This window comes from Aedes aegypti, chromosome 3 (genome assembly GCF_002204515.2).
Source record: "Aedes aegypti strain LVP_AGWG chromosome 3, AaegL5.0 Primary Assembly, whole genome shotgun sequence".
Taxonomy (NCBI): Eukaryota; Metazoa; Arthropoda; class Insecta; order Diptera; family Culicidae; genus Aedes; species Aedes aegypti.
Window position 1 is genome coordinate 116,074,429 of NC_035109.1, and position 24,842 is coordinate 116,099,270.

Below are 24,842 nucleotides of genomic sequence, written 5' to 3' on the forward strand. Positions count from 1 at the left end.
GATTGCACTCCACACATGAGAGCAAATATTTCCGCCTGAAAAACGGTGCAGTTTCTACCAAGTGAGTAAAACTGATTCAGCCTTAGCTCACGAGAATATACTCCTGCACCAGCTCTACCTTCAAGAAGGGAGCCATCAGTGTAACATACTATATTGTTTGATATACTTCTTTCCAAATAGCCAGACGTCCACTCTTCCCGTGAAGGGAATTGTGTGGTAAATGTCCTGTAAGGAAAGTTACAAGCAATTGTAAGATCACTTGGAGCAAGGACAATTTTGTCCCATTTCACCAAAAGTGGAAACAACGAAGTGTGTGTAGATCTACGATTCACTGGATTTTTCTCCAGTAGATCCAGTACCCATAAACGGTAAGAGCAAGAAAGTGCTTCTTGTTTAAGATATATGTGTAGTGGCGCAACGTCGAAAAGGGCCTCGAGCGCTGCTGTGGGAGTTGTAGAGAACGCACCAGACATCGCCATCAAGCACATTCTTTGGAGATGGCCCAATTTTGATTGGATTGTTCTCACTTCGCCCTTTTGCCACCACACAAGACATCCATATGCCAATATTGGTCGAACAACTGTTGTGTAAATCCATTTGATATATTTGGGTTTGAGGCCCCAAGTTTTACCAAAGGTTCGCCGGCATTGACCGAAGGCCATACAAGCTTTTTTGACTCTGAAATCAATGTGAGCTGTCCATAAAAGTTTGGAATCTAGAATGACTCCGACATACTTTACTTGATCAGTCACATTAATCTCAGTGCCATAAAGACGTAAAGGTCGAATTCCATCGCGGTTTCGTCTTTCCGTAAAAAGAACAATAGATGTTTTATTCGGGTTAACCGAAAGGCCATATTGGCGACACCAACTCTCGACTACCTGAAGAGCACTTTGCATCAGGTCGAATAGGGTGCTTATGCACATACCAACTATCAGAGCTAGATAGTCGTCGGCAAATCCATAAGTTGGAAAACCGCAATTATTGAGTTGCCTCAATAGCGTATCTGCTACGAGATTCCACAAAAGTGGTGACAAGACTCCCCCTTGGGGGCATCCGCAAACACTCAATTTTCGAATCGCTGCTTGACGCAATGTCGAGAGGAGATGTCGGTTTTTGAGCATTTGATGAATCCAATTGGTAATCATTGTAGGTAGCCCATGGTTTCGTGCGGCTTCCAATATGGCATCGAAAGACACGTTATCAAAGGCACCCTCAATATCCAAGAAAACACCCAAGCACGATTGCTTCTGAGCGAATGCTTTCTCGATATCGTATACAACTTTGTGTAAAAGAGTCACAGTGGACTTTCCAGATTGGTAAGCATGTTGATTCACATGAAGAGGCATGTTTGCCAAATAAACATCACGGATGTGATGATCGATAATGCGTTCCAGACATTTCAGAAGAAAAGAGGTCAGACTGATTGGTCTAAAACTCTTCGCTTCCTCATACGACGCACGTCCTCCTTTTGGGATAAACTTTACAGTAATATCACGCCAGGATTTGGGAATGTACCCGGTAGCAAAACTGCTTACAAGTAGCTTTTTCAAAACATGTTTGATAGACTCAAATCCCTTTTGGAGCAGAACAGGATAAATCCCATCCGCTCCTGGAGATTTGAAAGGAGCAAAACTGTTAAGTGCCCATTGAATCGATTCAGTAGTTACGATACTGCGAGCCGAGGCCAGAGACTCGTAACTACATGAAAAGACATTTGGTTCATCCGTAGATGCTATGTCCACACATCCGGGGAAGTGTGTATTGAATAAACATTCTAAAACTTCTTCATCGGAAGAAGTAAAGTCACCATTAGGTAAGCGAATTTCGTTCACTTGGAAATCCTTAGATTTTGCAAGAATTTTGTTCAACCGACTGACTTCACTCAAACTGGAAACATTTGTACAAAGGTTTTTCCAGCCGGATCGTTCAGCAGAACGAAGAGCCTTCTTGTAAGCCTTGCGAGCTGACTTGAACGACTCTGATCCAGTTGAACGGCGTCTGTTCCAACTCCTTCTACATTGTTTCCTGAGTCTAGTCAGATCGGAATTCCACCAGTCTTTACAGAGTCTTTACAGACCGCAGAGGACATGCTTCTTCAAAAGCTTCCATAATGTAGGATGTTGTAGTATCAACGGCATCATCCAGATCACTTGGATTTTCAATGGACGGAGAATATCCATGAAATTTGGTCGCAACCAATTCAATGTAGAGTTCCCAGTTTGTTGACCGGGGATTCCTAAAACGCAAAGTCTGCGCAGTTACATTTGAATGTTCAAAGAAGATGTAGCGATGATCAGATAATGATTCCTCATCTGATACATGCCAATTCGTCAACTCGTGACTGATTCTATTCGAGCAGAGCGTTATGTCTAACACTTCTTCTCTATTAGAAACCATGAAGGTTGGGCGATTGCCTATGTTAAGTAATCCAAGGTCTGTACTACTTAAGTATTCCATCAGACTGGAGCCTCTCAAATTGATATCCGAGCTGCCCCAGATGATGTGATGAGCATTGGCATCACTGCCCACAATCAGCGGAAGGCCTTTTGTTACGCAGTGTACGACAACTCGTTTGAAGTCATCCGTTGGGGATGGTTCATCATGTGGTAAATATACCGAACAATAGACGTATTTCCTGTTGAGGTCACCAACAGAAACATCGATTGTGACAGCACATACATCTCTGGTAGTTAACTCAGAAATGAGTGTAGCAACAATTGCTTTATTAACGAGCACGCATGCGCGGGGCATGGAGCGCGAGTTTGCCATTTCAAGCTTGCTAAAAGTAGAAAAAACTGGGTCCACAAGGTTACCTAGATAGAAGTTCCCTCTACGAAAGTAGGGTTCTTGAACTAGCGCCACTTGGGCTGCACCATTTTGCATGAGTCTGCAAAGATTGATCGTTGCTGTTCTTTTATGCTGAAGATTGATCTGAGCTAACCTAACCGTAGCCACTACCCAAACTAGGCAGGATTAAGCTTTTTGCAATCTCAGCACGAAAAAGACCAGCAACGAAAAAACCAGATCGGTATCTATTTAAAGTCGCCAAAGGCGAAAGAGCACAGAATACACTGTGTAAAACGCATAATGCGAATCCATATAGGTGATAATTTAAATTAAATGTCAACATATTCATAATCCCACCCTTATTAAGCCTCAAGATAGAGACTGAAGAAGGGCAGCCGATTATCTCGGAGAAACACAAGGTCACCTGCACCATTGCTCCGGGTAGCACAGGAAGGACTCAATACTGTGGAGGGCGCCCTGGTACCCCACAGGCTCCGTTTGCGGTTAGGTTTTATTTAGAACCCCCTAACCATTCATTCTTAGGCACGGTACGCATCACACCATAAATTAGGGGTCACCTGTGAGATGGACTTTTACCACCGGAACAGGCAGTCCGTAGTGTTAATTCTTAGCCAGTTGAAACAACCGCTACCGACACTACGCGGCTATCTAGGCTGCTCGGGAAAAGGAGGTTAATATTGATGATTAACTCCTGACGTGCCCAAGCAGCCACACAAAACGGTCTTACATTAATAATATACAGCACCTTACCATATCTGGATTGATCAAATGATCCGTGTGATTATTGCGAAAAAGAAATATATCCATCATAATTCATACGACTCGCAGAAATAAAAAAATATTACGATAATATACTATTTTAACATTAACTTGTTTCAACAAAGTTCTCTCCATATTCGTGGTGTAAGCAAGGAATGATTTTTTTTTATGTTTGGATAGTATCCACTGGATACATTGTGAAAAAAATACATAGCATTTACATTACAAGCGTGGGCGTCTCGCATAATGGACGTTTGGCATAATGTTTGTGTATAGAACTGCTTTCTACGAAAAGTATATTAACCCAAACGTTTATATGTGAAATTGGCCACCCCCTCAAATTTGTTGATAAAAGTACTGTATGGAGTGAAAGAAAGTTTATTTTTTTCCTCACTAAGCATGATAGTGACATTGAAGTGGATCACCCTATTTCAATATAAATAACAATTTAATGGTGTTTATATATCACGAGCTTGTTTGAGAACGGGCCAACGAATTTGCATGAATTTTTCGCAGTTAAAATCGTTAAAGGATGTGACGTGTTTGTGTGGAATAATATTTGGGGAAATCCATTTAAAAACTTGAAAAAAAGGAGAATCATAAACATAACAATTCATACAGGGCTTTTTTCATAGTCTACTCCAGAGCCTAAAGGACAACTAGTTTCAAATAAAGTTGGGCCAGTCTACTGCGCTTTTCTATGCTGACCTGTGAATTATCTTATAATTTTCTTTCCAACACCTATCATTTCAATCAATGGGCACACAATTGACCGAACATTAAGAATTCATGATCAATTTGAACAAAGTAAAACACTTTGCATGAATTATTATTTATTTAGTAGGTGTTACATCAATTAATTTGATAAAACCTCGTTAACGATATTACGCCAATTTACTCGGTCCAAGGCTGTGTCACTCCAACCTCGATTTTGGCCCACGTTCTCCAGATCTTGTTGCACCTGATCAAGCCACCTCGCTCGCTGTGCTCCCCGCCTTCTTGTGCCAACCGGATTCGACGCGAACACTATCTTTGCAGGATTGTTGTCCGGTAGTCTTGCAACATGCCCTGCCCAGCGCACCCTTCCGACTTTCGCAACCTTCTGGATACTTGGTTCGCCGTAGGGACTAGCGAGCTCGTGGTTCATTCTCCGTCGCCACACACCGTTCTCCTGCACTCCGCCAAAGATCATCCTAAGCACCCGACGTTCGAACACTCCAAGTGCTTGCAGGTCCTCTTCCAGCATGGTCCATGCTTCATGTCCATAGAGGACCACCGGTCTTATAAGCGTTTTGTACATGGTACATTTGGTGCGGGGGTGAATCTTTCTCGACCGCAGCTTCTTCTGGAGCCCATAGTAGGCGCGACTTCCACTGATGATGCGTCTCCGTATTTCACGACTAACGTTGTTATCAGCCGTTAACAAGGATCCGAGGTAGACGAACTCATCAACCACCTCAAAAGTATCCCCGTCTATCGTAACACTGCTTCCCAGGCGGGCTCTGTCGCGCTCGGTTCCGCCTATCAGCATGTACTTTGTTTTTGACGCATTCACCACCAGGCCGACTTTTGTCGCTTCACGTTTCAGGCGGGTGTACAGGTCTGCCACCGTTCCAAATGTTCTGCCGACAATATCCATATCATCCGCGAAGCAAACAATTTGGCTGGATCTTGTGAAAATCGTACCTCGGTTATTGAACCCGGCTCTCCGCATGACACCTTCTAGCGCGATGTTGAACAGCAGGCACGGAAGTCCATCACCCTGTCGAATAAATAAGATAAAATAAAATTAATCGTAGTTGCTCTAAGATCTAAAACTAACTATGGTTTTAACAGGGCCTGGAATTATTGCTTGTGACATTTGAGTCTAGCTTATTTGTTGACTTCAATAAATGGAGCTATTATAAGTTATTTTTTATTTATAAATTGACTAAAAAAAAATCGGGAATCTATCCAATATCAATAAGAAAAAACATATTTAAAACAGGATTGATTTGGGCACCGATCTTTCAGCAGGGCATATAAAAAGCTGATTTGCCGCATGCTACAAAGCTATTAAATTCATTATTGAGCATTTTAATATAAATAAAACGTACAAAACACTTACAGTTACGGTGATTTCTCCACATTGGAACAGAACCAATTCCATGCGCCCGTTATGTCTCTTGCTTTCACTAATTCTCTCATGAGACTTGGTTGACAGAACGGGGCATGACAGAGAAACATAAATTACGAACAATAGACATCAACACAAATTACTCCGACCAAGGTATTTATAAGGGAGGTAATGTAATCTGTCATTTAGAGCATTCCGCCATATTGGAAAAATATTTGACAGCTGGCAAGTTTGTGTTGCTCCATCAGGTCAGCAAGCCTTGAGATCCTAGCAACTTTTTCCCCTCAATTTTTATTTTGTTTCGTGAACGTCAATCAACAACCATGTGTAAAATTTTGATTAATATTAAAATCAAAAGAAATAATTCATTATGATGACAACATGAGAATAAGGTTGGAAAAAGTCACAGGAAACATAAATGAAAATCGCATTCGTCATTTTTTCAGCTATCTATCGTCGACATAAAGAGAATAAGGATTTTTCCTCAACCTCTGGCTTTTGAATAAAAATATAATGAAGGTGTGCTCATTCAAACAATTCTGGTAACTTTAAGTTTCTTTTCTAGCATAAAGTTTTTATTCATACACTTTCGACACATTATGAATTGTGTCACTGTATCACTGGAACTACACGGGAATAGCACAACTCTCCATAATAGAAAATACTTGTTTTGCTCCAATTCCCATCTTCAAAACGCACGTTGTGAAGAAGCATCTGAAATTGATGAATTTATTTGGTTTTCTGTAGTAGGTACAGAATATCCTCCGTAATTGAAATTGTCCTTTTTGAGCCGAACGAATCATGAGCTGCGCTACGCAATCGTCTGTGTTATCCTCACATTAGGAATTTGTTTTATTTCCAATATATTTCTCGCGTGGTGGAATCACAGCATCTTGAACAACAGAAAAATAAAATTAATACTTAGACCTAATCTAAGGAATAAACTTATATTTTACCTGTACTCTGAAACTGTCGTTGGTATCTGCAGAAAATGTTCCTTTTGAATTTTCAACACGTAATAATAAACATTACGGCACTATGGAGACGATAGCAACCTATGGAGGGGAAAATTGTATTAACAAACTCGCCAGCTCGCCGACTCACCAGCTGTCATTTTCCTCCCCTCGCTGTTTACCACTCCCCGCATCCACTGACTGCTTAGATTGTTGTACCTGTACCTAAAGGTACCTTGACTCCGACACTGCACAGGGGTGCAAGCTATATTCAAACGTAACAAAAAAATAAAGCCATTATTGCCATAAGAAAACAATTGCCTAAATTTCGAGCCTTTTACAATTTTAAAAATTTTTGAATTATTAATGTTTCTTAATTTACCATTTAAACATGTCCATCTTTTTTTTTTAAATAACTTAATAATCCTTTCAAAATTTACCTCTTGTAGAATACAAAAAAAAACAATGTCAACACCCAAATATGTATATGTTTGCATCACTGCATCGAACTTTCTTTTAAAAGTTATAGTTTGAGTTGTCGAACTTTAAGAGTGAGAAGTTATTGCAAACCATATTAGACTTCTTTGCTTTGAACATGATTTTTTTGATAGTTTTTCCTAACTAGATCGGAATTGGAAGTATACATTCAAATGTTATAATGGAGTCATCGAGATCATTAACTCTATGATGGAAGCTTTTAAAATGTCAAAAATGGGGTAAGATTATACATAGCCCTTGGTTAAAAAATTCGCCCATGTCAAATAAAAGAATGAATTCATAACTGAAGCGCAGTAGTGTTAAACATATTTTAGAATAAACGGCTTATTCCGCAGATATGTGTTTGAACCTTCATATAAGTGAGTTAAACGACTCTGTTTAGCTTTATATCTATGATCTAGTATTGATCTCAGTTGTCTCTAACCAATAATTTAGACTTGTTTCCCAGAAAACTCTTATAAAAATCTGTATTTATTTTTAGTGAACTTTATGAATAAGGTAATTAATGAAACAAGAATAAGATAAAGACCCATCAAACCCGTACAACACAAATACTCCCAAAACCAAAACCTTCTTCTTCTTCTTGACATTAACTTCCTCACTGGGACAGAGCCTGCTTCTCAGAACTCTTCCTTATGAGCACTTCCACAGTTATTAACTGGGAGTTTTCTTTGCCAAAGTGGCCATTTTCGCATTCGTATATCGTGTAGCAGGTACGATGATACTTTATGCCCAGAGAAGTCAAGGAAATTTCCATTACGAAAAGATCCTTGACCGACCGGCAATCGAACCCAGACACCTTCAGCATGGCTTTGCTTTGTAGCCGCGGACTCTAACCACTCGACTAAGGAAGGACCTTGAAAAAAATCAAGATCTCTGGCCTATTTTATTGAGACCATGAAAAATAAGATCTTAAAAGCCTCTTCTATCCTCTGAAACCAAACAAACTAAAATTTTCAATAATTGAGTGCTTTTTTAACACTTCAGTCGTCGCGCTGTTGTATTTTGTACAACAGTGGCGTAAACACCTCGCTTATCGTACACAGAATCAGCGTGGTGGTTCTGACGGTGGCAAACCGCGCGACGACTGAAGGGTTAAGGAAAATTTATAATCAGAGTATGCGACGATCTGACATTAAGAGAGCACGGTGTGCCAGAAACCGTTATTAACGAAAAAAAAGTCCAAGAATTTGGCATCTACCATTCGAAAGATATTGTTATCAAGCATCTTCTCCGTGAATTTCAAAATATTCTAACGAGGGAATCTAAAGTAGTGATTTGAAGGTTTTAAGCTATTTTTTAAGGGATATTCACATGCTTCAAAATATTACCCAACGGTTCATCATTATCAATTTGTAAACCAACCAAGTAACCATCAGCTACGCATTAGGCATTCAAAACATGTGATATCCAAGCATCTTGTCTGTAAATTTGAAATCATTTCTTCGAGATAATCAATAACTTCTGATTTTCTCGAAGAAATGATTTAAAATTTAGAGAGAAGATGCTTGTGTGTTTACCATTATTTGTATGATATTTAAAAAAAGAGTTAATTTTTATGGCTTTGTTATATCAATGTACATTATCATAAACAAAATTGTCCATAGACCTTACACCCACCATTCGAAAGATAGAGTAGTCAAGCATCTTCGCAGTTAGTTTGAGAATACTGTATCTAAAGGAAGCTGTTGGAGTACTCTGCACTTCCACGAGAAATGGGAGTTTGGAAAATCGAAATGGGTTACCTATATCATAGGATTCGTCTAGGTAAACAAAATGCTCAATTAAAAGAATAGAAACATCGCTTCATTTTCATTGGTTATACCTCTCTTTAAACATAAAAAGTCAATAACATTATGAATAAAATAAAATAACAAGTTATTATTTCATATGTACAAAACTTGACCGAAGACTAAATATGACGACACCATTGACGACGAACCATTCAAAGCAGGGTTGGGAAAAAATCTGAAATTCACTCTACAGTAGCCAAGCAAAGCCAATCACAGTCAGCGAAGCCAGTGAAACTCACGCCCATCGCTGCTGTAGGCAAAATGCCTTGAAAATAGCAAAACACCCGTTGCTAAGGGCAACCCAAAACTACTGTAGAAAAATGTTCTATTTCCCGCTGCATTTCCCGCATTTAGGGTAGATGTACCAATAGTGGAAGTATTAAGCACGATTGAACTTCATTTAAACGCCCAAATTCAAGATGCGCAATTAATGTACATGTTAATGTTGTAACGGGAAGTAACGACCATTGACATAATGAGAAAAATGATTTCATCGCAGTAATCCACGGCATGTCAGTGAAAAATAATACCTCCACTATTGGTACACTGTTCCTTTAGTTGCGGTATATTTTTAATTTGTGTTCCAATAGTTGCGGTATCCGTGCTTTTCTTATGGGATCCTCCACTATAGGAACACTTAACCGCAACTATTGGTACAAGCAAGAACAGTTTAAGCAAATTTAGTGATATTTCATCAGTTTTAAAGCAATTTGAACGCTCTTTTCAGCTATTCCGTGTATCAACAAGCCAATACGTCGATTGGCAGTGTCGGTTCTGTGGTTGATGTAATAAAATCAGTGAAAACGGCACTACCACAACTATAGGAACACCCACAACTAAGGGAACACTAACCCTAGAGCCTTCAATGACACTCATGATTTAGAACATTCGTGCACCCAACATAGGCTACTTGATGAGATTCACGTTTTTGAACGACTGTACTGGGACAGCCACGTGATTTTCGCGAAAATTCAAGCCTACTACTATTACCACTCCCAGCACTGATGCAAAGAGTCTGCATGATGCGAATCATACAACATCAATCGAAAAAGTATCTATCAGTATCTAGTCGAATGAGTATCGAACAATTCAAGAATCTTCTGTTGTTATGTATAATTAAACCAAATATGATGCTTGTTGCATTTAAACACTTTTAAAAACTTGATACATGGTTTATTTCGACAATAATTGACTTCTAAGCATTTCTTGAACAAATATATTAACGTATCCCCTTCACTGTCACGAATAAAATGTGAACCATCATATTTAGTCAATTTAGAAGAGCAGCATAAAACGATCTCACCAGTTGATAATTCATTCTCGACTGAGCAACAAGGAGCCTTTTTCAAAAGGTTCAGGTTTACCAATACGCTTATTTGGGCCTAGCCGAAACTAAATAATTCAAAATGCGCAAAAACGAAACAAAATTTTCAAAATCTTATCCATTAGCTTGTGCTGTAACGAATCCATTAGCTTGTGCTGTAACTGTCTTCCTTCGATAAATGATACATATTTAATACAAATAGGGGAACTTACGTATTCTCGGCAGTCTAAGCCGATGGCGCGAATCTTTTGTAATTTTTCCGGACATCAGCAGACAAATTCTGTGTTTGTCTGTTTACATTTATGAGTTGCTCAATCCTCTATCGATTCACACATTCACAGATGTGTTAAAATGCTTTTGGAAAAGATTTAACAACGTGCCGAACATCTCTTGTCAGTGTGACTATTGTCGGCCGCCTCATTCTGTTCGGCAACATTCCCATAAGAATTGCTGGTGAATCTCTTCGGCAGCTCCAAATCATTCGCATTTTGAGGCGTGGTCATTTGAATTGATGACATCTCTGGCGATATTGTTTGTTCAGTCTCGGAAATCTCGTCAGCAGGAAGCGGACAGAACAAAGAATCATCTGAATGTGTTCATTGATGTGTTTTGATAGAAACATACTGTGTATTTGACGTTTGAAATTTGGTTGCCGATAATAGTCATATGGTGCCGAAGCCGTAAGTCTCCCTATGCAAAGTGAATTTGTACCGCAATGATAAAATGCGTGTTGCGAACACTATATTTTGAGACACCTCCAAAACTTCAAAGAACTCTAGTTATGTTGTCATTCGATAAAGTATTCTCAAACTAAGTGCGAAGATAGTTAACTACTATGAAGCTGATGATTACTTGGCTGGTTTACAAATTGATAATGTTGCACAGTTTTGGAATATTTTGAAGCAATACAAATCCTTTATTTCACGATAACTTTCGATTCCCTCGTTATAATATTTCGAAATTCACGGAATCGATGCTTGTATACCATAACTTTTGAATGATAGGTGTCAAATTCTTGGACATTTTTATGCGTTAATGACGGTTTCTGGCACACCGTGAGAGGCTTTTTTCTGACACTTAGATAACAAAACCATCTAACTATTTTGCTTAAGTACATTATTTAGGTAAGTAAAGAAGTATGACAAAAATTGTTCTATATTGCTAAGCAATGTCATAAAATACTACAGAAAACAGAAATAACTTTCACATTCCTAACGACTTATTCTATGAACTGGGATTCTCGTGCACCATAAAAGTGAATTTGAAACAAAGCCAAACCTAAAATTTTGAAGAGCACAAATCTGCATGTGAATTCCGGCGCACATTTTCTTCGAAGAGAAGAAATTTTCTTCCATAATCCACCAGCAAGAAAATTTTCTTTTCTTCGAAGAAAATACGCGCCGGAATTCGCCTACTGGAGAACCAAAAATCCGTTTATGCTAAAAACTTCACCAGCGCGTGACTAATCAATCAAGTTTTCAGTTCAATAGAATGTTTGGTTCTTCAGATTCGTGCTCTTCACTATTTTAGGTTTGGTTTCGATTCACCCTCACCTTTAGGTTCTATATTTCAGTTTCATATTGGTGGTTTTACCCCAAATTGAACCATCACAAAAGTGTGCACGCTCCTTTAAAGTGTTATAACAGTTCAGTGCTATCAAGGAACAAGTGCACCAAATCCGATGCAAAGGTGCATTTTTATCACACTTTTTCTGCACTCTACAACTTGTGTAATAGTCCAATTTGGGGTGAATGGCGCAATGCAGCTTCAATCATATTGCGGAACACTGAAAAAACTGACTCTATGTAAGCGATGAGGATGGGAAAAAAACAGGAAAAAAGTATGGGCTTAATGAAAAACACGAACTTATATACTACAAACGGTTTCTCACCAAATTCTAATGATTTCAGATTTGAGCTTTGAAATGAAGGAGAAATGCGTTGTAGCTAATCTATGCTGGAAGCGCTAACTTTTGTTTTATTGATCTGCTTTTTTTACAGCACATCTGCCACAGAGCTCATATCACGAAGAGGAGTTTTCTCAAGACGTCACTATGGATCTGTCGATCAGGTAAGAAAAGTTTAATGTTAATTATTTGTATTTTATATTATATATTGGTTTTTCTCGGTGTCACCGAGAAAAGCCAATATATAATATCAAATAGAAGTTCACGATGATTAATTCAACCAATATAAATTATTTATACCGTCGTTGGGGGTGACAACGGGTCAAAAAGAGATATGTGCGATTTATTGTTTGAATAACTATCGCAATTTAACTCCAATAAACTTCAAATTTGGTGTGTATGTACTTTGATAGTACATTAACAACCTTTCAAAAAATTAAAGACAAATAATTATTCACAGCGGCACCACAAGTGAATGAAAAATGAACCAATCTCACCCCATAGAGGGGGTGACATTGGGTCACTGTAATTGAAATAACTTGTTCTTGAGAATATGATTTCAAAACCATTCACAACTGAAAACTATTGATAAAAAACGATGCAAACAAGACAAAAAGATATCTAAGATGTTTCACAAGTATGATCAACCCACTTAAAAGAAAGATTATACTGAAACTTGAAGAGCTATGAGAAAAAATATGTAAACCCAACATTTATCGTCAAGTTTACATAAATTTTCTTGGTGTTTCCCTCAAATTGTCTTCAAAGTCTCATCCTCATTGCTATAAAGCCCATTCAGTTTCAAAAAAAGGTGTACTGAAAAAGTGATTATTTTAAACCTTCACAAATAGTTAAATTTCGGTGCGACATTCCACGATCAATAATTTTCAAGCAGAAGTTGATGTCATAATCCCAGTATTTCAGCGATTCAACTCATTTGTACTTCCGTGAGATGTTTCTATAATATGAAAACACTGATAAATAATCAAATTTAGAAAAAAAAAACACCCTTTTGATAAAAATTTACGATGTTGCTGCGCACGAAACACAGTTGCTGGTTTGAGAAGTTGTCAAAATGCGTTGTATTGTTATTAAATGCACGGAATACTCAAGTAGACTTGTTTGATGTTTCAGAGATGCTGTATTTAGAAAGAATAAACACATCTTAATGAAAAACGAAAACATCCCACACCGTAAAATGTCAATAAAGTGGACTTGGAATTTCATTTACTATCATTCTTGCTTGACTCAATCTCAACCCCATTTTCAATGTTTTAGACATCGTACCGAAAAAAATGATTTTTTGGTGAGAAAATCAAACAGATTCCGGAAAATACCTGTGATGTGTAATGAAAAGACTTTCAACATTCTACTAATACAACGATAGAGGCTAGAGTACATGCGTGATGCATTGTACAGGAGAAATTTAATGTTGTAAATTTTATCTAGTTTCAACATGCAAGTTTATTGATGTAGTAAACAAAAACTACTAATTCTAAAAAATGCATATTATTATGAATTATGTGTAATAATATGTTCCCTAAAATATGAATTATTAATTTTAGTAATGTCAGCGTTATTAGCTGAAATATTTCACAAAACATATTTTCCGTTTCGACCCAATCTCACCCCCTAGACCCATTGTCACCCCCATCGACGGTACCATGAGAAAAGTCAGCCTAATGCAAATGAATTATAATTATAATTATGGTTAATGTTTGCATGGGCGTAGCCAGAGATGGGGGGCGCTGCAGGGGAGGTCCGTTGCTCCCCCTCCTCTGACCAGCGTAAAAAAATAAAAATCAACTAATTGATACAAAGGTTTCGTTTGAATTTTTCAAAGATTGTTTTAAGCTTTCATATTTATATATCATTACGACACGATAAACTTTTTGGATAGTTTTTTAAGTCCAAATGAAAATCAGACTTTTGTTTTTTGAGTTTTTTGATACCATCATAAAGTAACCTTTTGGCTTTTTCAGAATAAGTTTGCAGGAATCATTTCAGAGATTGTTTTCAGCGCATCATCTAATGCTTACATTATGTTCAGTGGCGCAACCAAGAGGGGGTTAAATCCCCTCCAGAGCAGAAAAAATTATATGACAAACACAAACCGGAGCTATAGGTTGCATTTACAGTTTTATTCTTCAAAGTTGTGCCTTTCTTATTATTAGGGCCTCAAGACATAAACGTAAATTGCTCACTGTTGCTGATAAATTTACTGCAGGTTTTGAACAATATATTTGTCAACCATACATGCAGGTATATTGGGACATTTTCAACAGCTCTTTGATTAAATATTTAATGTTTCTATGTAGAGGCTATACGTTCAATGAGGCCGGTGAAGTACTCCCCTTATTTCCTAAGTGAAATACGATCTAAATTGAGTGCTCTATCGAATGATTCATATACCCTCACCTTGGTTTGGGTCCTCGCACATTACTCGTTCCCGGGCAATGAGACAGACTCGATCGCCATGGAAGGCGATATTTATGATCGACAAATCGCCTTCAATGATTTTTATTCAATTGCTCGTAAACATATATTAGTCAGCTGGCAACAAAAATGGGATGTCGGAGAGTTGGGCAGGTGGTTACATTCCATTCTCCCGCAGGTATCGAAGAAGCGTGATTCGAGGGTTGGGCTTAAGTCGAGACTTTATTAAGATAATGTGTCGACTTATGTTTAACCAGCAAACTAAGAACTATGAACAAATACTGGAAATAATCTAAGGGAATCCCTAGACATTTTACTGTGTAATTTTCTGTTGAACTCTTTTCAGGAATACTGGATGAAAAAAAGATGCCTGGAGAAATTCGGGAATTTTTCCTAGAATAAATGCTGGTGGAATCAATCTTAGGGAGTTTTCGGAGAAACAGTATGAAATCCTCATATTCCGTATCAATAAATGGCAAGGCTTAAATTTACGGTCAACTGAAACTCTACCAATCGAAATTATCTAATTTTTTCAATCTGGAATATTTCAAGGCGTTAAATGGTCAACAAATTGAACCAAGACGTGTTTTAAATTCCACTTGGCTCACTGTGAAAACAGTGAAATCTAGGGACTGGGAAAAAGTAAGGAAGATTCTTCTTCTTCTTTCTGGCGTTACGCGTCCCCACTGGGACAGAGCCTGCTTCTCAGCTTAGTGTTCTCATGAGCACTTCCACAGTTATTAACTGAGAGCTTACTATGCCGATGACCATTTTTGCATGCCTATATCGTGTGGCAGGTACGATGATACTGTATGCCCTGGGAAGTCGAGAACATTTCCAACCCGAAAAGATCCTCGACCGGTGGGATTCGAACCCACGACCCTCAGTTTGGTCTTGCTGAATAACTGCGCATTTACCACTACGGCTATCTGGGCCCCAGTAAGGAAGATGTCCTTCATAGTTTAACGTTTATTACAGAAAAGGGTCCAGATTGTGTAAATTCGTGAATAAACTTTTGAAGTCGCTTGCCCTCCCCTGATGGAAATCCTGGCCACGCCCATGAATGATTGAATAATTTTACATCGGCTTAAGCCACAGTTTCCGTCCGAGAAGTTCATTTACGTTCTCAAGAAACGCGGAAGTTCTATCAGAAGCTCAACACTTCCCGCAAAGGCTTCGTGCCGCGAGCTGAGATGTGCCGGGATAAGGATGGGAGCATCTTGACGGACGGACGCGAGGTGATCGAAAGGTGGAAGCAGCACTACGATGAACACCTGAATGGAGCAGAGAACACAGGCACAGAAGGTCAGGACAACGAAGGCGATGGCTACGTCAGCACAGCGGATAGCGGAAACCAACAAGCTCCCACGATGGGGGAAGTTAAGGATGCCATTCAACAGCTCAAGAACAACAAGGCCACTGGCAAGGATGGCATCGGAGCCGAACTCATCAAGATGGGCCCGGACAGGTTGGCCGCTTGTCTGCATCGGCTGATAGTCAGAATCTGGGAAACGGAACAACTACCGGAGGAGTGGAAGCAAGGCGTTATATGCCCTATCTACAAAAAGGGCGACAAACTGGAGTGTGAAAATTATCGTGCAATCACCATCCTAAACGCCGCCTACAAAGTGCTATCCCAGATTCTCTTCCGTCGTCTATCACCTATAGCAAACGAGTTCGTGGGAATCAAGCAGGTTTCATCGACGGCCGCTCGACAACGGACCAGATCTTTTCTGTGCGGCAAATCGTCCAGAAATGCCGTGAGTACCAGGTCCCTACGCACCATTTGTTCATCGATTTCAAGGCGGCATACGATAGTATCGACCGCATAGAGCTATGGAAGATCATGGACGAGAACAGCTTTCCCGGGAAGCTCACGAGATTGATCAAAGCAACGATGGACGGTGTGCAAAACTGCGTGAAGACCTCGGGCGAACACTCCAGTTCATTCGAGTCTCGGCGGGGACTACGACAGGGCGATGGACTTTCGTGCCTGTTGTTCAATATTGCGCTTGAAGGTGTTATGCGGAGAGCCGGACTTAACAGTCGAGGCACGATTTTCACGAGATCCGGATAATTTGTTTGCTTCGCGGACGACATGGATATTATTGGGAGAAAATTTGAAACGGTAGCAGATTTGTTCACCCGCCTAAAACGCGAAGCAACAAGAGTCGGGCTAATGGTGAATGCGTCGAAAACAAAGTACATGCTGGTTGGCGGAACTGAGCGCGACAGGACCCGCCTAGGAAGCAGTGTTACGATAGACGGAGATACCTTCGAGGTGGTGGATGAGTTCGTCTACCTCGGATCCTTGTTGACGGCTGACAACAATGTTAGTCGGGAAATACGAAGGCGCATCATCAGCGGAAGTCGTGCCTACTATGGGCTCCAGAAGAAACTGCGGTCAAGAAAGATTCACCCCCGCACCAAATGTACGATGTACAAAACGCTCATAAGACCGGTAGTCCTCTACGAGCATGAGGCGTGGACTATGCTCGAGGAGGACTTGCAAGCTCTTGGGGTTTTCGAACGCCGAGTGCTAAGGACGATCTTCGGCGGCGTACAGGAGAATGGCGTGTGGCGGTGAAGGATGAACCACGAGCTCGCTCAACTCTACGGCGAACCCAGTATCGTGAAGGTAGCTAAAGCTGGAAGGATACGCTGGGCAGGGCATGTTGCACGAATGCCGGACAACAACCCTGTAAAGATGGTGTTCGCTACGAATCCGGTCGGAACAAGAAGGCGTGGGGCGCAGCGAGCTAGGTGGATTGACTAGGTGCGCCAGGACCTGGAGAGTGTGGGTCACAGTCGAGGATGGAGAGAAGCGGCCATGAACCGAGTGAATTGACGAATTCCAACAGGCTTTATCAAGATAATTGATGTAAAGCCAAATAAGTAAGTAAGTAAGTTCATTTACCCGAGCTAAGTCGAATAACAACCGCATAACATAGCGATAGAAAAATATACATCATGAATTCATTTTGTTATTTTTGTTATCAATAGGAATACTCTTGTTATCAACGAATTTCAAGCTATCAGATCGAGGATGTCACTGACGAGTGAATGACGTCAAGAGTTTGTTATCATAATTCGATATTTTAACTAATTCATAACATAATGAGTTATCAATGAAGGAAACTGGTTGTATAGCAAATCACGTTCGTTTTGTTGCCTGCTTATTCAACCAAAATGAGAACAGACTCAATTATCAAATCCTTGTTATCAGGATAACTCAATTTATTATCGTTTTGTTAATCAACTTTGCTCGGGTAGCCCTACAATACCCAATCTCGTCCTCTAGATAGAGTACCACTTGGATTTTTTTCGTAGCTTTGAAATTAAATTTTTGCTGGCTGATTGGTAGGACCATAAACGTATATCAAGAATGTTTTTGATGACTCATGAAACATTTTTGTATTTTTAAAAGATGTTAAAAAAATGAAATATTCTATAACTTGGGAATGCCTAAGTCTTACTTAGACTGCATTACAAAAAAGTACACTTTGAATATATCAACAATCAACGTATCATATTTGAAGGGCCTGATAGAATTAAATGTACTCACAAACTGATTTTCGGAAGTGAAGCGGAAAATAAAATACAATCAACTCTCCATAACTAGATATTGTAGGGACCATCGAGTTAGGGAGGTATCGTGGCACAGAACACAAAACCAGTGAAACTGCGATCAAAGGGACCATCGAGTTAGCCATGAAAACCATTTTTTTTTTCATATGGTTCTCAAACTCGATACCAAGGGATTGAGAGTTGACTGTATATGATCCAGAAAAATACAAAAATATCAAGTGTCATAGAAACTTAACTTTTTGAAATTGTTAAACCTAGGTAACAAATCAAGTTTCAAGAAAAAAAAAAGAATAGAGTTGATCAAAAATAATAAATGCGAATAAAAATAAAGGATTGCCCAAAACGCGAATAGATCGATTTTAGACTGCGAAAATGAGATTGAGTTCGAAAGTAAAAATGTGTGTATCGTAAGGTTGAGCCCGTTCCTGTGCACGAGATCATTTTTCCATGCTTGTCATTTGAAAATGAAAAGCAATAGTCTTAAGCCAAACCGTGAAATTTTCTAGAGATCCCAACCAAATTGACCAATCAAATCGAGCCTCAAAATATTCAGTTTCATCGGGCGAAAAAAGATTAAAACGAGAGCACACATCGCAATAAGTCGACTAACAAGCTACCAACGACCGCAGTCTCGCTGATGTTTGATATACGAGACAACGGCCAAAATGGACGCAATTGCAAATACCTATTTGTTTTGTTACGCAATTTATAATATGGAAATCAGTATTCCATAAACCATGCATTGTTGCCACAGTGGGCATACGCAACCAACTATTCGATGTGTTTGTTAATCTTTTCGCTACTCTGCAGTATACTGTCTGCTGGAATAAAAACAAAATAACTGTTGCATGTTTTTCGCACTGATCCAATCAAGCCAATGACTCAGAACTGTTGCAATACGCATATACATATACTGCCGATGAAAAGTTTGGGGTCACCTTTCCGATAAATCATATTTTGATGATAGATTGCGCAGCAATGTGCAGAATGATGATTATTTATACAGCATTAGTCGTAGATCTAGTCGGGGCCTTTTTTAGCCGAGTGCACGGTTAGAAATCAGAATCCAAAAACAAGATTATGACTCATGATGTCATGATTCCAGTGTGTTTTCATCTTATGAAAATACACCATGATTTGGACTCATGGTATCATGAGTCAGATTGCCGTAACGCAACACACGTGTTAGGTTTTTGTTGCTGATTGCTCGGGATCATGATTCAAATGCCAAAAATGCTGAGTCGCGCGAAATTAGAGTGATCGATACGAATGAGCTGAAGCAAAGTGCACCACTTAGTGTTTTCACACTGGATGTTACGCTTATGAAGAATCATGGTTATGACTCCAGGAACTATGATTTGTGATCCTGATATTATGACCTAAACAATTTATGAATTTCATGACTTTTAAATCATGATTTGGGGATCAGATTTTTATCCGTGTGGTCAGAGCCCGCGGCTACAAATCAAAGCCGTGCTAGAGGTGTCTGGGTCGATTCCCGGTCAGTGCAGGATCTTTTAGTAATGGAAATTTCCTTGACTTCCCTGGTCATATAGTATCATCGTACCCGCCATACGATATACGAATGCAAAAATGACAATTTAGGCAAAGAAAGCTCTCAATTGATAACTCAGTTGATAACCTCGAATATCCACATGGTTTTTTACAGGAAAAAAAAAATTAGAAAGACTTTAAACTTTGCTGAAATAAATTTAATTAACAGGTTTATCCTTCTATCTATTGACATTTTGGATCTCTACCAGTACGTTCTATATGAATTATATAGCATGAAAAACAGAACCATAACAACGATTTTTCCAAAATTCAAAGCTCGAAAAAGAAAGAAAGACTTAAAGTCACAGAAACAACAGATATTTAAAGCATACAGTATGGCCCATAAAAAAATGCGAAAATTGTTTGAACGTAAAATTAACATTCATAAGCGTTATTTTCATTGTTCTTGCTAGTGAATGTGATTTCTAATTATTGTAGTATATTCTGACATAACTTCGCTATCCAGGACAATTGTTTTCATATTTTTCTTACTGTCCTGAATAATGTAATAAATCAAAGAAGTTCAAAGGTTTTGTCCGCCCAAAGCTAGAAACCGCGTCTAATTGTCGTACACTCTGGTGATAAAATTTCCACCTTCAAAAATCACACTTTATTGTTGAAAATTTTAGTGTGTTTGGTATCAGAGGATGGAGGAGTTCTTTGAGAACGTGTTTTTCATGATCACAATAAAATATTTTGCTAGGCTCATGTTTTTGAGGGCATTTGCGTCTTATAGGTTTGATATGCCTTTATTTTTTGTTTAAGTTGAATAAAAAATAAATTCGGAGGCTTATAACAGATTTTTGAGGATGAAATTTGTTCCTTCGGTTAGAGATAACTTATAACAATACTAGCTCATAGGTTTTGAGCAAAACAGAGCCGCTTATCACACTGATATGAAGGTTGAAGTAAAGCTCTACGAAATTAACATTTTTTTCGAAAATATGTTTAAGTCTCCAATGACCCAGGTATGAACCAATTTTATCATTTGATATGGGCGTATGCTGGAGACAAGGCCTGTGAAGAATATCACGCCATCGTTGTTGTTTTAGAAGCTTTCATCACACAGATATTGAGCTCGACGTCCGTATGATAAAATTTAAAGGGATGTTTCCAAATCCTCTCTGGTATGATGAAAGTAACAGATAAAAATCATGTCCAAAGCGGAAAACTGAGTTTTAATAGATTAAACAATACAAGTAATGAATAATATCTATGATTCATTCACATTTTCCATGTAAAAATTTCCATAAAACATGATATGATGATTTTCGCATTTTTTTATGGGCCATACTGTACAGTTAATATATACATCACATAGATGTTTTGTCTATCTTTATTAACGAGATTTTTAGCATTGGGCTAGTTTATGTCGGGACCAACGGCTTTACTTCCCTTCCAAATGAAGTCGTCACTATAACTTTAATTTTGTCATAAGTAACTATAACGGGGATGGGATTCGATCCCAGCTGTAGTAAGTGCAAATAACTTTCACTCATGGTACAATATTATTGAAGCAAATTCTCAAATTTCAACAATATTTGAAGATGATGAAGCTTATAAAAAGACACAGGACTTTGAATTTTACAAGTTTGGTTCGCCACAATCCTTTGTTCTATTTTCAGAAGACCACTTTGGAATTTGATCAGCGCATACTGGTACATTGGATAGGCTGCAAAATCAGACTTTCGGATTTTCATGATAAATATTACACTATTTTCTTTCAATCTCTTTAATTCCGCCGTTGATAACTAAAATGCTAGAAATAGATAAAACTAGTAATCATTTTTCAAACTCAGTTCGCTGAAAAGTTTAAATGTTATTATAATATGTAAAATGTAAAAGTTAAAAATATTATATAAGTATGAAAATAGTATCAAAAGTTTAAATTATGCCGTGTGAGATCTTTGGTGCAAAGGTTTGGCTCCTGTAAAAAAATAGAGAAAGAAAAAGCTCCATTAGCTTTCAGTCACTCAAGACATACTTACGATTGGGTAAAATGTAAATTTTATTAGTAATCTGATAATAGTCAAAATCTTCATCCTTCTCTTCGGGCTGATCATGAATGTTGGGATCATCTCCCATGAACTGCTGATCTCCTGCTTCCAGCATTCTGGACTGTTGACTGTGGCTTATCTTCTCGTTGAAGCTCCTCAAGATATCATCCGGTACTTTGGGATAGTTAGTTTGATTTGGTGGATACTCGAATCCAAGTTTTAACAGCACATGTGCTTTGATAGATTTAAGTGAAGCTTTCGCAAACACACTTCTAAACTGGCAAGCCGAACAATGAAATGGATGTTTGTCGAATCTGGAATCTGCACTATAGGTAGCTTTGAGATCATCACCATCATAGTTCATTCGTCGATGCATTGATACAATCTGTTTTTCACTCAAAGTTTTGTAATGAGTGTTGTTCAAGTGGTTATCATGGCTGATGACAGTTTCTTCCATGGATCCACTGGAATCACTGCTATCGTAGCCATGAATTGCCGGTATCAGCCCGACCGTGAACTTCAACAGAACCAGCAAATACATACTCCACATCACAGGCAGTTTAACATTCCAGTGTTTGATAAAGAGAGTAACATTTCTCTTCGATTGCCGCTTTCTACTCCCACTGCCATCCGACCACGCTTTCGGCATTTTCCAACAACTATTGCTACCCTTCTTAGAAGGGTCCAGACTAACACCAACGCAAGCAAAAGAGCAATAAATGAATGGTCAGTGAACCAAAATGCATTCACCGCCCCGATATCACAGCCAACAAGACAGATATAGACAGAGATTCTAACAGACTCGGTGAACGAACAGAACGATTTGCCCTAATCAATTAAAACCGACGAACGATAGCACGCGTTTCCCGAGAGTATCTCTACGGAACCGGTCGACTGACGATTGAACAAGTAAGAGCGACGTGCATTCTCCCGCCCGGGGTTTTATACCTACTGACCGCATATCAAAGTTTGCGCGAGCACAAAAGCGGTGAAATCAAGATTCAATAAATTGCAATTAATTTAACATATTCACTGATGGAACGATGACCACAGCCGGTGCCAAGGATGGTAAGCGGGTGCGAGAGCCTACCATCCGACAGGGCTGGTAGTGAGTCAGTTTTTAGTGATTTGGAAACTGTATTTCGTAAAAAAAATCTCATTTTTTTTTTTCGAAAAAAATGGTCCCTAAAATCATTTTTTTCGTGTTATAATGAAAAGAAACCACAAACAGGTTCAGCTTTTAGAACTCAAACAGCAAAAAACAGATCATTTAATGATCTAAAGAAAAACAAAGTATGATTTGAAAATCAAAATGTCAAGAAAAATAGGCTTGGCTAACGTTTTATAAGAATTCAGGTGAATATTTCATAGACATTTCCATAAAAAGGGATTTTTTTTAAAGAAGATTTTGACAAAACTGAGAAAAAGACTTCAGGCAAATATTTTTTGCCAAGATATAAATAAATTTTGACGAAAGTCTGGATTAATATCTAACATACCTTGAGACAGATGAATAAATTACAAATTATCTTCCTGAAGTAATTTTCGGTTTTGGTGACCCCTTCTCCTTTTCTGGGGAATGGAAAAAGCGTGGACGCGAAGGGTAGACATTGGCATTACACGGATATCTGAAGATCCCAATGAGCTAGGAGCTTGATGTTTTCAATAAAGTTGTTCAGCAGTTCTAAGGCTATATGGTGATGAAATATCTAATTGAGAATTAATCTGCTGACAATTTTCTTCAATCGTCTGTATCTCAAGATCCTTATCAGCTAAAAAATTGGTATCTTTGGCAAAGTTTTTTTGGTTTTATCCGCTCGGTGACGCTAGTAACAAGGATTCAGTAAGCCCAAGCATAAATGGTCCTTTTTTTTCTCGTGGCGTCGGTTCCCCTCTTTCTTCGTGTTCGCGCTATTTGCGGGGCAGTGATTCGGAGAAGCCCAGGAGGTAATGTGTGCTCCTTGATTCTGTACCATGTTCCAGTGGAGCGAGTGATGGAGTGAGGTCAATCGTGTTCGGCTGACGTCGTGCGAGTGCGCAAAGATGTTCATGTTCAGTCGAGGATGGATTACAAACTGGTGAGCTCGTTCCATGCTAATGATTACACATTTATATCGAGGCAACGTTACGTTTTTGCATTTTTCAAACAAACTATGGGTGATTCGTTACTACAGGTGTCGGCATGAACACTTATTCTGTTTAAAATAATTTTAATACACGTAATTCACATTTTATATAATAATATTTTTTTGTCATTTCTTAAAATAACTTTTGAATAGTTCGATATTATGAATGTCGACGTACTACAGCGTTACGTTTTCTCAAAGATACCTTATACAGTTTATTTTTATTTTGATAACATTTTTCCATGACTTTTTCACTAATTTACATTCTGCATTATATTGAGAAGATTGGATAGTGTTACAATCTTTTCTTTTGATTTTATATTTTTCAAAGAAACTATGGATGGTTCGTCACTTAATAACCTTTGAATAGTTAGATATTTGAATGTCGACATATTTTCTTAATTTTATATCCATAAATATATTTTCACCGCGAGACAAAATGCAAAAATAGTTTTAGGTAAAAGTTGTAATACTACTCCTTATCCATGGATCGCATCACCGACCAAAGGTGACTCCCAGATCTTTTCCTTCCTCACTAATAAACATCCTTCCCGTAGTATGTGTGGAGATGCAGATGTATTCTCGGTCGCTAGAAGCAATAATCATTACACCCTAACATTCCTTTCCCATCCCAACTGACTGTAAGGACTTGGCCGGCGCCGTTATTGATCAATAATATGAGATCTGCTAAAATTGCACTTCGAGAGTAAGCGATTCTTATCAACTAGAAGGTTGGTATCTTCGGCAAAAATGTTCACCAGATCGAGGTCTATCTTGTGATGGAAATTCTAATTTGAAACACATTCACTAGATGACGCTAATGAAAGTTTTTGTTTACTCTTCAAAATCTGCCAAATGGTTGGTGTCTTCTGCAAAGATGATCAGCAGATCAAGATCTATGTGGCGGTGAATCTAATTGGGAATCAATCCGCTGGGTGGTGCTTGTGTTTTCTACCGTTATGTATCTCCAGATATTGATAA

General features: G+C 38.6%; 1 protein-coding gene and 1 long non-coding RNA gene across 3 annotated transcripts in view; one reads left to right on the forward strand and one right to left on the reverse strand.

Moving 5' to 3' along the window:
- LOC5564337 (GTPase-activating Rap/Ran-GAP domain-like protein 3) overlaps nucleotides 1-24,842 on the forward strand; it is a 469,292-nt gene that overhangs the window by 359,234 nt on the left and 85,216 nt on the right. For both annotated transcript variants that reach the window (XM_021851565.1, XM_021851566.1), the window contains one exon: nucleotides 12,255-12,324. In XM_021851565.1, the coding sequence (XP_021707257.1) occupies nucleotides 12,255-12,324 (70 nt within the window). The remainder of the gene's footprint in view (nucleotides 1-12,254; nucleotides 12,325-24,842) is intronic.
- LOC110678559 lies at nucleotides 5,458-7,297 on the reverse strand. Its single transcript, XR_002501736.1, has 2 exons — nucleotides 6,643-7,297; nucleotides 5,458-6,578 (listed from the first exon to the last, which is right to left on the reverse strand). It is a non-coding gene; the product is annotated as an uncharacterized LOC110678559 (long non-coding RNA).